The sequence below is a fragment of the Lygodium microphyllum genome, chromosome 21 (assembly GCF_053477565.2).
Source record: "Lygodium microphyllum isolate KBCC chromosome 21, Lygodium_microphyllum_v1.1.10, whole genome shotgun sequence".
Lineage (NCBI taxonomy): Eukaryota > Viridiplantae > Streptophyta > Polypodiopsida > Schizaeales > Lygodiaceae > Lygodium > Lygodium microphyllum.
In genome coordinates, this window is record NC_141155.1 from 71,110,980 (window position 1) to 71,125,842 (window position 14,863).

At 42.4% G+C, this 14,863-nt stretch overlaps 1 protein-coding gene across 1 annotated transcript in view; it reads right to left on the reverse strand.

Moving 5' to 3' along the window:
• The window catches only part of LOC148018127 (uncharacterized), a 59,001-nt gene extending 47,937 nt beyond the window's left edge, over positions 1–11,064 (reverse strand). Inside the window, exon 1 of the mRNA XM_087661389.1 lies at positions 9,819–11,064. Coding sequence (XP_087517515.1) covers positions 9,819–9,916 — 98 coding nt within the window. The 5' untranslated portion in view covers positions 9,917–11,064. The remainder of the gene's footprint in view (positions 1–9,818) is intronic.
• Positions 11,065–14,863: the final 3,799 nt, after the last annotated feature.

Here is a 14,863-nt window from a genome sequence, read left to right on the forward strand (position 1 = left end):
GAAAGATTTCAAAATTCATATGGTCCAAGTTTTTGTGTCCCCTGTGGAAAAAGAACGGTTGGCAAGACGATGGTACACTCTTGACCAACGTAACCTCACTGTACGTGACTACACAAATCAGTTCATGAACTTGACCATGTACGTGGAAAGCATTAGTGACGATGCTAAATTGCACAAGTACATCTATGGGTTGGAACTGAGTCTATCGGCTGATATCATGGCCCAAAAACCCACTACACTGTTTGATGCAATCGAACTGGCTAAGAGATATGCAAGAAAGTACCGTAAGAATGAGCATTTTCAGCAAGGTGTTGAACCTCCCCGCATTCCTTCACGATCAGCCCCATACAGAAGGGGTTTTCGAGGCACTTCTATGCCTAATAACAGTCCAAAGTACCCACTTACCCCGCCTTCCATGCTGAAAGAAAAATGGGCACTTTTGGGACAGCATCGGACTCTACTGCTGAATATAGGTATGCTGAAAATAAACAGTCCACTGCATCACCTTCCCATGGATCCAGTAGTCAACGGTTCATCTCCCCAGATGTTGTGAAGGAACGGAAAGAAAAGGGCCTCTGCTTTAAGTGTGGAGATAAGTACACTACTGATCATGCTTCCAAATGCCCGTACAAGATAGCTAAGGTCAAAGTTCATAGCATGTATGTCATTGAAGATTGGCACAATGAGGAGAATGACCAGGCTGAGCCCTCAGAGGATGTTGATCATGAGCAGTTCTATGACCCGAAGGATGGGTTTCCCTTTGACCCGGGTGGTGCTCCCTCACAGATACTTGATTTAATATCCCACCCACCTCCCACTTTCCTTTGCTCGATCTCCTTGGATGCTTGGACAGGTTCCCCAGCCCTAGTACCCTTTGCATTCAAGGCAGTATTAATGGCTTACCACAAGTCATAGTACATGATCGGGATGCAAAGTTTATGAGCAACTTCTAGCAGACAGTTTTCACCTCCATGGGGACCAAGCTTGCTCCATCCACTACGTACCACCCTTAGACTGATGGCCAAACTGAGAGAGTGAACAAATGGCTTGAGACATATTTGAGGCACTTTTTCCATGATGTACAGCACAGTTGGGATACGTGGCTTCACTTGGTTGAGTTTGCATATAATAACTCCACACACTCTAGCATTGGAGTTTCCCCTTTTGAGACCTTATACGGGTATAAGGTTCCCCTTCCTACAATCTTGTTTACTGATAAGATCAACCCTCAGAGTCAAGCTTAATTGGATCGCATGCAAGCTTTACTTCAGCAATGCAAAATGAATCTTCAGAAGGCCCAAACACACATGAAACTCTATGCTGATGAAAAAATAAGGCACTTGGAATTCCAAGAGGGGGAATTGGTCCTTTTGAAAGTGCCTAAGTCCCGCTACTCAACTCTCAAAGAGAGCAGCAGTAACAAGCTAGCCCATCACTTCTATGGTCTATACCGAATCCTGAAGAGAGTTGTCGACTTGGCCTACCGCTTAGAACTCCCCCCTACCACCAAAATCCACAATGTGTTTCATGTCAGTCAGCTGAAACCCTTTGTAGGCTCCTCAGTGGACTATGTAGAAGAACTTCCCCCCATAGATGAAGAGGGCATCACTCAATATGTCCCTGAAGCAATCATTGGGCATTGAGATAAGCACTTACGATCCCGATCCATCAAAGAATACCTCATCAAATGGCAAGGCCTACCCTTGGAAGAAGCCTCTTGGCGCCCAGCAACCATTCTCAATGAATTTCCCTACCTCCGTGAACCCCAACGGCTAGAAGACTAGCCGGTCATGCCCGAAATTGCCAACCCTCTGCCCGCAGACTGCACACTGTTTCAGAACAGTTTTGTACTTACTCAAATCACATGTATGTGCATTCTACATAGGCTGAAAGTACTCGTCATAAGCTTTATTTCGACATATGGTGCGCCCTATTTGGAGTAGCCTATCAAAAGTTAAGACCAGTTTACTTCAGCAGACCGGTTCTGGACTGCATGCTGTCCCTAGTCTCTCCACACCTAATCTTCATTGTCAAAGGGCTCTGAGTAGTACTCTGCAACCCTCCCTTAGCCCACCCATCACTCCCCTCTATTTCTCCTTGTTTTTTAGGCCAAAAACCTTTCGAGTGGGGATGGATTGTAACAAGCGAGATACACACCGACTAGGGTTTAAACACCCCGTCACACTGACCGGGGTATTTAAGGCGTAAGAGCCCCAGATTAAGGCAACCGGTTATTATTGAGATCATACTCTTCACTTTCATCTCCAGCTTCCATGGCTTCCTTCTCCCTTCTCTCCTCCCTTCTCTCTTTCTCTCTCTTTTTCTAGTCTTCTCCCTTCTTCTTCTTGTTCTCTTTCTTTCTCCTCAGCTCTTCTTCTCCTCTCAACTTCTTTCATTACACAAGTGATACATGCGATGGCACTAATAACATGGAGAATCCTGTTATCGTCTTGTGTCATCCATTAGAATATGTGGCATGCAATCAAGTCGCTTGCTTCTTTCAAGAGGGGGGTATGTCACCAGGTGGTGATACTTTTTACAGTTGCTTTTCTTATTTACTTATATAAATATTTTATTTTTCTTTTCTTTGGTTGCTGTTGCTTTTTACCCCCAGAGTTCTCTTGGATTAAGCCGGGATCTTTGCATGGCCAAAAGAGGCAGCCATTGGGACAAAGTGGACTAATGGTTTGTCTGAGACTTAGGATCGGTTCCATATTGAATGGGCATTGAAGAATAGAATGCCAGTGGTTTGGGACAGGGTTGTCTCCGTACGTAATACGGACTAATCCGTACGGTATGATCCGTACAGTACGGTACGTATCCGTATGATTTAGTACGAAAAAATGGGCACTTTTTTGCTACTCTACTTTAAGTCTAGAACTTTCTTTTTTTCTTTCTCATTTTTTTTTCTTCTTTTTTTCTTATTTCTCCCCCAAGCCTCTCTCTCTCTCTCTCTCTCTCTCTCTCTCTCTCTCTCTCTCTCTAGCCTCTTCCTCTCTCTAGTTGCACTAGTACCACATACGAAAGGTTTGATACTATACCATACTTTAGGTACCGTACCTTACGTATTAGTACCATAAGGTACCAACTTAATGGATGCATCTTTCCCATTTGAATTGCACTTTGGGACGAGCTAAATGCTCCTTATATTAATATGATTCTCCCATGAGATTAGGTTATTTGAGATTCAAACAATTTCTCTTAACCTTCTCTCTCTCAACCCCACACTTCTCTTATTTGTATGATTATATGTATGATGTATCCACTCCCATCTATGTAGTTATAAGTTGTGGGTAGCAGTAGCGCATGTTGCGCATTCCGCATTAGGTTTTGGCATGTTACCCTCAAGTACTCATCTTATATACTCTAATAGCATTGCTATATAGACTTGAAATCTCTATTCTATTATCTTTTGCCCAAAATAATCAAGTTATTTTTTTTGTCGTACTAATATTGTACCGTACCTTATAAAATCTTAAGGTACCACATAGTACTGTATTTTATCGTACCGTACCGTATTGTACCTTTCGTACCTGACAACTATGAAATTTTGGGACTGTGTGCTTAGCCACTGGAGATGGTTCAAGACAATGAGCTTGGCCAAGACAGAAGATGCACATGTAAGAATGCTCACGGAATAAAAGTCACCATAACTGAGACACATTACACTTTTTGATGTGGTTGTAATGATAAAAGTTGCTCAGAACAACATGAGGAATGCAGGGGTCACCATCCCTAAAATTTAGATAGTTACTATTTTTGGACCCCAGAATCTGTTCGTATCATTATCTTCGTTTTTGCAAGAGGATTAATTTTTTGGTCTATGCCAAGGTCAAATTTTGCACTGATCGTAGAGAATTTTAGTTCTGAAGCTTTAAACGGGAAAATTATTACATGTATGCCATGTGACACAAATTCCCAAAAGAGAGAGAGAGAGAGAGAGAGAGAGCATTAAAAAAAACATAATAAGCATAAGGGGCAGATCTAAGAATGAAGTTTCGAGAAGATGAGGGCAAATTGCTGCAAGTTCATCAACTATGAAGAGTACTTCATCTTTGACTCATGTACAAAGGTAGACCTTGCTCCCTCTAGTCAATTCTCTCTCTATTCTCAGAGGAAATGCTTTGCATGATGGGTTGATTCCATCGAAGGTGCAGATCTATGTCTTCTTTGCACTTCTACTGAGGCAAGAGCCGCACTATCCAAGTTCAGGAGCAGCTGTTGGCTTCTCCAATGTAGGAACTAAAGAAAGTGATGACCATGCCACACAGAAACAGGATTTTACAGCTCTGATTAGTGCTGTTTGTGGGACTATTTTACTGTTGGAATGATGACAGGGTAAAAGGGATGTTGTTCTAGATATGCTGGATAGTAAGAACAGTAAGTACAAAGTCATTGAGTTATGGTCACAAAAAATGCTTTCCTAAAAGGGATGTTGTTCTAGATATGCTGGACAGTAAAAACAGTAAATACAGAGTTCTGCACTCTGCAATTCTGCACATGAATTATTGAGTTATGGTCACAGAAAATGCTTTCCTAAAAGGGATGTTGCTCTGGTCATGTTGTACTGTCCTTATACAGCTGGGATTTACTCAGAAAAGATGAAAGCCAATTGTTCAAGGTTATGTATTTTGGAACATTTCATTTCTGTAACTTTCCATATTTTAATTGATAAAGAAATACCGAGAGGGGCGCTGGTCTTCGGGGCCAATCTGGTGTTGAGCAAGGGAGTGAGGTCTCTTTCTGTATATGTGTGTGAAAAGACTAGGTGTTAATTTAAGGAACTACCGCTTTATGTGAGTCATAGACCGGTTTCAACTGAAGCTTCTAAGGAAGCTATATGCTTGAGCAAACTTACAGAGGAACTCGGCATGTCTATGGGCACTGTAGTTTTGAGATGTGATAACCAAAGTGCTGTGGACAACCCAGCAAATGTTCTCACTAAAAGTCTAACCAAAGCTCAGCACGAGCATTGCATACGACTAGTGGGGGTGGGTTAGAGGTTCACTTCAGACCTTTAAGTGGGAGGTTATTGGGATAAAGGCTCGTTTAACCTTCCGTCTATAGTACACGCACAATATTTAGTTGTACATGTGAATGCACCCTTACGTGCCCTAAGTATAAATACATTTTACTCTTTGTGTACCAACACAATCATTGGTACACTCGTATCACATCGTACTTTCACTCTACTCTTTTTTTTTTCGTAAAACTTTCACTCTACTCTCTCTCTGACTCACTCTCACCAATCATCACACTCTCACGCTCACTACTCAAACTTCTGCTGCATCCAATTGAGCTCCAACAAAGACTATATGCTGTCCATTCCTATAATCCAGACACAATCACAGTTTCCCCCTTTCTTAGAGGCATAATTATCTCCCTAGAGACACTCTCATAACCTCCACTTACAACAGTGTTGTCTAAAAACCCTTAAATTCTTGTGCATTAGGTGACATAGGATTATCCCGCAGCCTATCCCAATTGTGGGATGATTCACACAAACAGTGAGAAACTATACCACCTTTGTATTGTCTTTACTTCGTACCCGAGCATATGATGAACCATCATCCAAAGCTTTTGTTTCCAATCTAAATTCCGAAATATAGGGCTGCCCCAAAATCATTGGATAGCTACATGAATCTTACACAAAAAAATTATATCCATCCCTAACATCTCCAATAGTTACGGATACATTCGGACAAGCCACATAAAGATCCCTATCATTTGCAACCCCAACTGGTCCCAAGCCTAAATTGACCCATGGACAAGCATTAATTAATTGATTGATGCCTAGTCCCTAGTGTCACAACTAACACTTGTAGACCAATTAATTATTCCTAGGGTGAAACTGACATCAACATTCACCTAGAACCTAGGTGGCATAACTCGTTACAACTTTTGCCTTTGATACTCACTGTTTCCTTGAGGTCTTGGGTCTATTCCTGTGAAACACTTGCTTGCACATCACATGTGCATCGCAACATTGCACATTTGATTATTAAATTAATCAAATGTCACTAGCATAAGGAAAGCATCTAAAAATTTCACATCCCCGTGACAGGGCCTTCGACTTCTTTTTCTAGTCACCCCTCTTTAGAGCTGTAAAGGCCTCACTAAAACCACTAGACTACGATGGAAGCCTCCCTAATAACCGCAAAGACGTCTCATGCTCAAGCAACATCAAGGACATTTGTAGAAAATTGATGGGTGTTGATGACATTTAACCCCACAAAGCATTGGCCACTCCATCAAACAAGATGAGCCACTGGAAGGGCAAACTACATGTATCAAAGCCAATCCTGTCTGTGTGACAAAAAGTAAGAAACACTGAATAGTGTCCTTCGGCTCAAACTTCATCTGCTAGAGCTGTCCATACAAAGTGACACTATGCATACGCAAAGGAGCCTCGTACAACATTTGAAGCTTCGCCCAAATCATTGGAGAGGTCCTTCGATAGAGGTGACCGCCGAAATGACTTCTTTAAAGATGCAGCAAAGAAGAGCAGAATATGCACAGGCATCATCAGTATCCCATGTGAGCATAGCTTCTTCGTAGTTGTCCTCATCAAAATCAACTAGAAGAGGAGTAGAACATTCAAGTTGCTCACAAGCTCTAGATACAATGTACCATAACCACTTCTGCACAAAGCATGCTTTCATAACAACACTTGTCATTAGTAGAACAAGGGGGAGCAATCTAGAGAGGATAGGGAGAGAAAATAAAAGAACGAAGGAGAGGAGAGAGACAGTACAGGCAAAGCACACACAAACTGCATGAAACAAAGTTCACACGCAGTGTTTAATCACAAAATCTGCAAAAACCAAGAAGAATCAGCAAAAAGGAATGGACAGAAACTGAAAATGTTGTCGAACAATGCTGAAAATGCAAAGCCTGTAGGTCAAAACACAGACAGAGGAGACATTAATGCCGTCAACAGCAGTAATATAATGCAGAAAATTAGAAACGCAGGCAGGCATTAAATGCAGTCAACACAGCCTGTGAGATGAGCGCAGCAGCAAAACGCAAATTTCTAATGGCTGAAAGGTCCCTGAAACTGGTCACCCAGCTGCAATAGACAAAGAGGATCAATAATCAGCAGCAGGAGTGTAGATCTTGAAATCTGATATTATGTCGGAGGTGGATACAACAATGGAAGCATAAGTAGCTGCTATAATAAACTGCTGAACACAAGGACAAAAGAGAAAAACACAGAAGAACACTGCAAAGAAGAGAACTTAGAAGAATGCTCAAGAAAAGGAATCCATATACCAAACACGAGAATGTCATGTATAACAGTGAGTCACTCGCTGTGTAGGAAATGGCACCGGCTCCCTCTCTCCAACAAAACCTCAAGTGATAAATGATTGACTGAGGAGGGAGCCCAGATGAAATAGGACAAAACAATGTCATAAATGGCAACAGGTCGGCCAGCAATAAATGCCCAAATAGGCATCATAAAGGCCACAACAAAACGCACAAATAACCTAGTAATATCTAGCATGACCCAAACCCACTCATGAGCTAACTAGACTGCTAATATAAATTTCATCACTTGGTCGAACTTCATGCAACACGTGTTTGAATCTCAGGGTCTTTGGGACCTACTCGGTGGTCTAGAGTTTGGAGACTACTTTGGAGGGATCTTGGCAGCCTAGCATCTATTGGATATTTCAGCACATGTTTTGAGGTCAAATTTGCTACATCTATTAAGGCATGGAGACTAGTATCTGCAAGTCTCAAGACTTCAGCAAATTGACCTGGCCACTGTTACAAAGAAGTTGAGGCAACGGTTTCTCTTTGATCAGCTACACAAGCCAAAGAGAGGCCACACCATTAGAGAGAGGACCCGCTATCTTGGGAGAGGTTCTCTTTATAGCAGGGGAGTGGTCTCTATTTCTTAAGCTACTGGCTCAAGTACCAAGGCAAACTTCAAGGCATCAAGGGAGCTAGAGCCATAATGGAGAGCATTAAGGAGTTGGTAGCCCCTGAGTAGAGAACTAACATAGATACTTCACAGAGATGGATTGGGCTATTCACCAAAGGAGAGATCCTTCTTCAAGTGGTAACCAGCAATGGAGAGAGAGAGAGAGAGAGAGAGAGAGAGAGAGAGAGAGAGAGAGAGATATTCTCAGTAGAGGTGGATGGCAGACTCGAGCAAGGGGACCTGGATTAGTCAGAGTCCACAAGATGCTCTCAGCAAAGGATTGGAGATGTGGCTCATTGTGATAGGACTTGGTACTTAGACCCAGACCCTTAGACTTGTATTATAAATAGATGGGGACATTGGGCGTACAAGACGAGGCCGCTTCAAAGACTACAATGGGACCCAGGGGAGTGGGTATGGAAAAATCCATTCATAGAGACACCTCAGGATGTACCCTTTTTTGGATACCACTAGCCTTTCCTTGCAAACTTCTAGAGGAGACTGGAGGCAGCAGATGAACAGGGCTGGAAGTGACTACTTTCCCCTGCACAATGTTGAGCAAATAAGCAGCCAGGAAAAACAGCTTTTACAACCAGAAATGTCAACCAGTTCACCTAAGCACGAGCAGCAGTTCAAAATCAGCTTCATCCAAAGGTGATCAAGGGGACGAGAAGAGAGAGGAAAAGAGAGAAAAAGAATAGAAACAACCCTGAGCACCAGAGGACCATGCACTAACGTGAATGAAAATGTACAAATGTGTGATCTCTTTCCCTCTCTCTTTCAGAACACTGACCAAAGGACGATGCACTTATGGGAAATGAAAGGTGCACCAAAGATAAAAGCTAGTGACATACAATGAAGACATGCACAAGAGAAAGGAGTCAGATGATGAAGAATCTGTAGAATGCCCTATTTACCTGCAGGGCGGTTTTGTGTGTGTGTGTGTGTGTGTGTAGCACCAGATTAAATTATACATATTATTAGAAATAGTTTCCAGCAAGGTTGCAAAACTCCAGGAAGCCTTTCAACAGTATCCAAGACAATCCTTATCTTTAATCTTCTTACTCTTTGCCTTTTGTTTATTTGGTCTAGCTATCTGAGTTCTCAGGGAAAGGAAAAGGATGCAAGACTTGTGCTGCTCCAAACATTTGCAATCTTTCAATGATATCTCACAACCCTATAACCAAGATGTAGAAACCAAAGATTTTAGATACCTCCAAGATAATCGAGGTTTCTTAAGATTTACAATTCCAGGAGGAGCCTATCACTGAAGGATTTGTTGAAGGGAGTCAAAGGGATATGAATCACGATAGTTATTTTTTTGCTCAGAAGCTCTTTTGACATCTATATGAACCTCACTGGGTGGAACAGAATCCGATGTGCACATGAGCTTCAACAAAAAGGTAGCCTCAACTAGCCACCAACTGCAAAGTACTGTTTTGCTCAGATGCTCTTTGACATCCATATGAACCTCATTGAGTAGAGCGGAATCCAATGTGCACATGAGCTTCAACGAAAAAGTAGGCCCCACTAACCACCAACTGTAAATTGACTCGTGAAGAGAGTAGCACCTTGACAGCTCAAGGAAATCCATTCCCTCCTATATAACCAAATTTGGGATCTAGACAAACAGGTTTTGGCAAACATGCGGTTTGAAGGTTAAGATGCCTAGAAACTACATGACATGAGCTTTCTCTGGTACAAAAGGTTTCATATCTCGAAACTCGTTTCCACAAAGGTGAGAACTGCTACTATTTGCATGGTGCTCAGTTTTGAGTTCACCAAAACAGGAAATTATTTCATGAGAATCCATACATCATGCACGCAATCTCTCATAGACCAAAAACCATTTCGTATATATAATACCATAATCACAGCGCATGTAACTCACCCGGGGTCAGCATTAAGAATGTCACAAAGCTCCATATTTGTGGCCCAGTCTGGTCCGCTTAACTTGGTGCTTGTTGCTCGACAGACAAGTTTTGCCATGGCGTTGCACAAATGATGTCTTCAGGAAGTAAATCCAATCGTGAGAAGGCTGATTCCCTTGGATGTTTGTAGATCAAGGCAAACAAGCACACGACCTGGATCTGGCAGTGCTTTATTTAGTTAAATTCTGTGGTCAAATCTAAATCAAGAGATTGTAATCCAGTTTGATCCTCTGATCGCTCAATGTCATCCCAAAAGTCGAATTGGCGTCCTTGGATCTACTGTCGTCCCATCTATAAGTCAATCCAAGCCAAATACCTGATCGAGCTGATATGTCAGTTCCTTGGATCTGCTTTGCGTCGTATCGATCACTTTGGCTTCATTGACTGTAAGAAAGGCATATAAGTTCCAAGGAGGTAATGAAGACGCAAACAGCTTCTCCTGACAAGAAGATGATCCTACAAAGAAGCGGGTAATGAGACGGGAGCCAGAGAATGTGAAGCACAATGAAAAAGGGAAACCGTGGCCTTCACGGATGAGAAAGGAGGAAAGATTTCTCAGGCAGCTGCTGATTTTCCGCAAATAAATTACGGAGGCAAGCAAAGTCAAGGAATGGATCGAGGAGAAGCGACAGCCATAAGTTTAAAGATTACGCCAAATGGCCTCTTTTTTAGCGGTTGAAAGCGAGAAGGATTATTTCCGTAACTTTCTTCGCATGTGATGCTCCGATGAATCAAGTAGAAGCCGCAGCCATAAATTGCGCAAAACGGCCTCTTCTTTCGCTTCTGATGATTTTCTCGACTCGCACTGTCTCTCTCTCTCTCTCTCTCTCTCTCTCTCTCTCTCTCTCAACTCAAGCTGAAATTCGCCTCTCTTCTTTCCATATCTCCTCCTCTCTTTCTTCCGTTTGCGAGATTCTCTGATGACGATGTTCCTGCTCCTCTCTGAGGCTCTCTCTTCAGCGTTTTCCAGCTCCTCTCTCTTCTGCGTTCTTGATGGTTTCCGCTTGTCTGTCTTTCCTTTGCGGGATACTCTGATAATGTCTGACAATGACCTCTCTCTCTCTCTCTCTCTGTGTCTAGCGTTTCCCTGCTGCTCACTCCTCTGCCTTCCCTTTTGATTTAAGGTGTCCGACTCTCCCCACTTGTCGGTCTAACCTTTGAGGGATTCTCTGATAATGGCCTCTCTCTCTCTCTCTCTCTCTCTCTCTCTCTCTCTCTCTCTCTCTGCGCACTCTTTATTACATTTCCTGGTGCCTTCGCCGTGATGTTGATGTTGATGTTGAAGCAACTGGAGCTCTGCCTTCCGCATCATACAGCAACGATCCAACCACACGATCCTGTGCATCACCTGCCACGTCACACATTACCAGCTTCATCATTTGCGCCTCCTTTTTCGCTTTTTTCCTTATTACAGGGTCGCTCGCTTCTCTGTATTATAACGTTAGAAAAAGAGATTAAAGATGGTGTCTCGTTTCAACGTCTAGAGGGTAGGTAGGCGGCACTGGGGCAGGCGACCACTACCGGCAAGAGCTGCTTCCCATGAGCTTACATATCCTCCTCTTGCTCGAGCAAGACCGCGACAAATATCCACACCCACTCCGGTAAAGGTGCCAACTGTAGAACACCTCTACTAGGGTCTATCCACACAGACTAGGGTAAGGCTGGTTACACATCGTCATTGCGTGCCCAATCTATGCCCAGTTGGGGGGCACAAGAAAAGTCGACTTGGGCAGTCACTTGTCCATCACCTGCTTACACACTAGGCGGAGGACACTTTCCATGGTCATTAAGTATCCATTCATCTTCTATTCGCAATCGTTTACACACCGACCACCACCTATGCATTGAACACTTCTCGACTCATGTGCGAATGAAGGGGTGCTATGGATGTTAATCGTTATTGATATAATAATTACTATCTGAATACCTAATTAAACATAATCATTGATGCTAGATTTTTTTTAAGTGACTATTAAAATTGAAAAAAAGTGATTCATAAAACTAAAAGTGTTATAAAATTATAAAAAAACAACTAATAGAACCAAAAGCATTACAAACTTTTAAAAAACGGCTTATAACACTAGCACAAATTAGTAATGAAAACGAGAGTAGGGGAGTTCCTCGCAGTTGAGGTAACGACTTCGGGCATGGCCAACTCCCATAGAACCCCTTCACCATGTTATTGAGGCATGGCTCTACCCAGCTCTCTGCAGAAAGGTGTAAACAAGGAAAAAAATTTAGCACACCACCCCTCTTTCCACCTTTCCACCTACACTGCGGACGCTACTAAAGTTTACTCACCATTGTCTTCGTCGTCGATTTCCTCCACAAAGTCAGAATCACCAAAGACTGTTCTCACATTTACGTTCACCCTCTCTCGAAACATGGCTCGAGCAATGTTGTCTCTTCGAGATGCCCCCCCAGGATGGCTTGCCTCTGGTGTGTTGGCTCTGTTACTTGAGCTCTTTATATTGCTTGCGTGGTACCTGTGTTAGTTAGCGTAGCAACCTCTGCTAATCCATTCCTCAAACTATTTTACCGATCCATATCTTGATGAGGTGCATTACTTTCTCTCTCAAGTTCCATATGTTGCTTCACGTATCCATGCATCATCAAAACTATCTCCATGCATAATGCATATATTATGTAGAACAAGGCATGCTGCCACCATCTTCAGGACATTTTGTAAAAGCATGTCACATCTCTTCAACAAAATGTGAGAAATCGCACTTTAAGGATGCCAAATGCCCTTTCAACTGGCATACGAGTACTTGATTGTATGTAATTCCAATAATAACGTTCTAAAAATAGTCCATCCTTACCACCCTTGAAAAGAGGAAGCATCCAAAAGCGCGCAGGATAAGCATAATCACCTAGTAGACAATATTGTCCCAAAGCTTTGTTTATGCATCGTTTTCCTAGGTTTGAACATTGAAAAACATTCCAGTTGTGCATAGAACCTGCCCAACCAATGTCATAGTCCCAAACAACACAATTGGTTGCCACACTTATCTGTATAATAATTGAGTGGAAGCCCTTCCTATTAAAATAATCTTCATGGTTCTCTCTTGGGGCAATGATAGGAATATGACTACCATCTACTGCATCAACAACATAAGGTATACCTCGAAGGGCCTGAAATGCACTTGCATTTTTTTGCATTTGTTGTAGTGTTGGCCACTTTATGTACATACCATGCAATCCACATGCGGCTAGTGTATCGCAAAAGTCCAAAACAGCCATCTATGTAAACAAGTTGAGACTCCATACAAATCAACTATGAGTCCCAAATTTGAGCCGCTCGCCAAACGATGCAAAGCCACACAGACTTGCTTCTCCATAGGTATTGCTCTTCGATAGTTCGTGTTCTTGTGTCGCATTTGTGGTACTAACTTTGTGACAAGATATTCAAATGTACTCCTGCTAACTCGTAACTTGCTTTTGAACATTCAATTTGAATAACTCCCCCGAAGCCCCTACTCCATAAAAGTTTGTAGTCTTGGATAGGCCCAGCATGACGGTCGATCATGCCTTTGCTAACCTATCCTAGCTCAACGTGCAATGTAACCACGAGCCATGCACTCCATCAAAGTATGCAATTGCATATTGTCATCATCCTCGTCATCCAAATCACTTAACAATAGCTAAAACATTGCCATGACAGCAAATATAACACCGATGACACACATTATCAAAAGACTTTCGTCGTCCATTCACCTATCAGAAGATTTGATGAAACTCTATGAGACAATTGAATAGAGATGCATAGGTAGAGTAAAAAACATTTTTTTAAAAAGTTCCAAATTTATGTACATTTCAAACCATCATTCCTTTTTAAGACTTATGATTACATCTAACAAACCAAATACAAAGGAGGCAAGTGTATCCATGATAATGAGCTCGCGCTCTTCAAATGCTTTCTTTTCCTCTAGGTTTGAATTCTGGTTGGCTGACATAGATTGAGCGGTGCTAGCCATGTCACTAAGAGACTCCTCCATTTTTCTACCCTTCTTATTGTGTCCTCCTTGGCTGGTTGTTTGATCTTGCCCGATCTTTGGAGGCTCATTGGATCTAACGTCTTCCTAGCTGTGGTCACATGGATTATTAGAGACTGATGTAGTGTTGCCTTCTGAAGAAGACAACCCACCAATAGATGAGGCATGTGCATCACTGACAACATTCGCGCGATTCCACATATATTCATCCACAAGATCATACCATTGACAAATTATCCTGCGATCATTCCCTAATATGGCATTGTGGGCCTTATCCTTTCTATATGACTCATAAACGTGTCCCTAGCATTTTCTACATGCCTCACCATCATTGTCGAACTCTGGAAATAGTGATGCTAGCTATGTGGCTACCTTCGACCATATATCCACTCCTTGCTTCGGTGGCTTAAAGAACGCCGCACTCATGGATCCTTGAATGTGAATGAGTTGTATTGTCCATGCATCCTTCCACTGCACAAACGGTTTTTTGTGGTTGTCGAATGATCTTACGTCTCAAGTCCGTCATCCTGATTCTTTCCTTTCCGCACCTTCTTTGCTTTAGGAGGTTTTTGTGCATTGGACTCAGATGAGGTTCGCCGTGGACATTGCTCGTTAGCATTCTCGAAAGATGACACCATTGGTTCTTGAGTCTAAACCAAGTCAACCTCTTCACATGTGTCCTGGATTGCATCACATGAACTTATTGCTTGTGATTCTTGTTGTGGTGGTGTTAAGGGGCCATGTTGAGGACTATGTGCAACTGGACGACGAATTACATGATTGTGTATTGTTGTGGGCCCCTCTACACCTGAATGTCTTGGTCATTGAAACGGTGTGAATTGAGGAGGACGAGGATTAATCAAAGGAGGGCGGTTTGGAAACACATTTACAGGAATACTGCTAACCACACTATGGCTTAGAATGTGGCTTGGAACACCCAAACTTTGGCTCAAAAAGTATATAAAGTCATTATTGCATATTACATCCTAGCTCATTTGAGACATGAACTG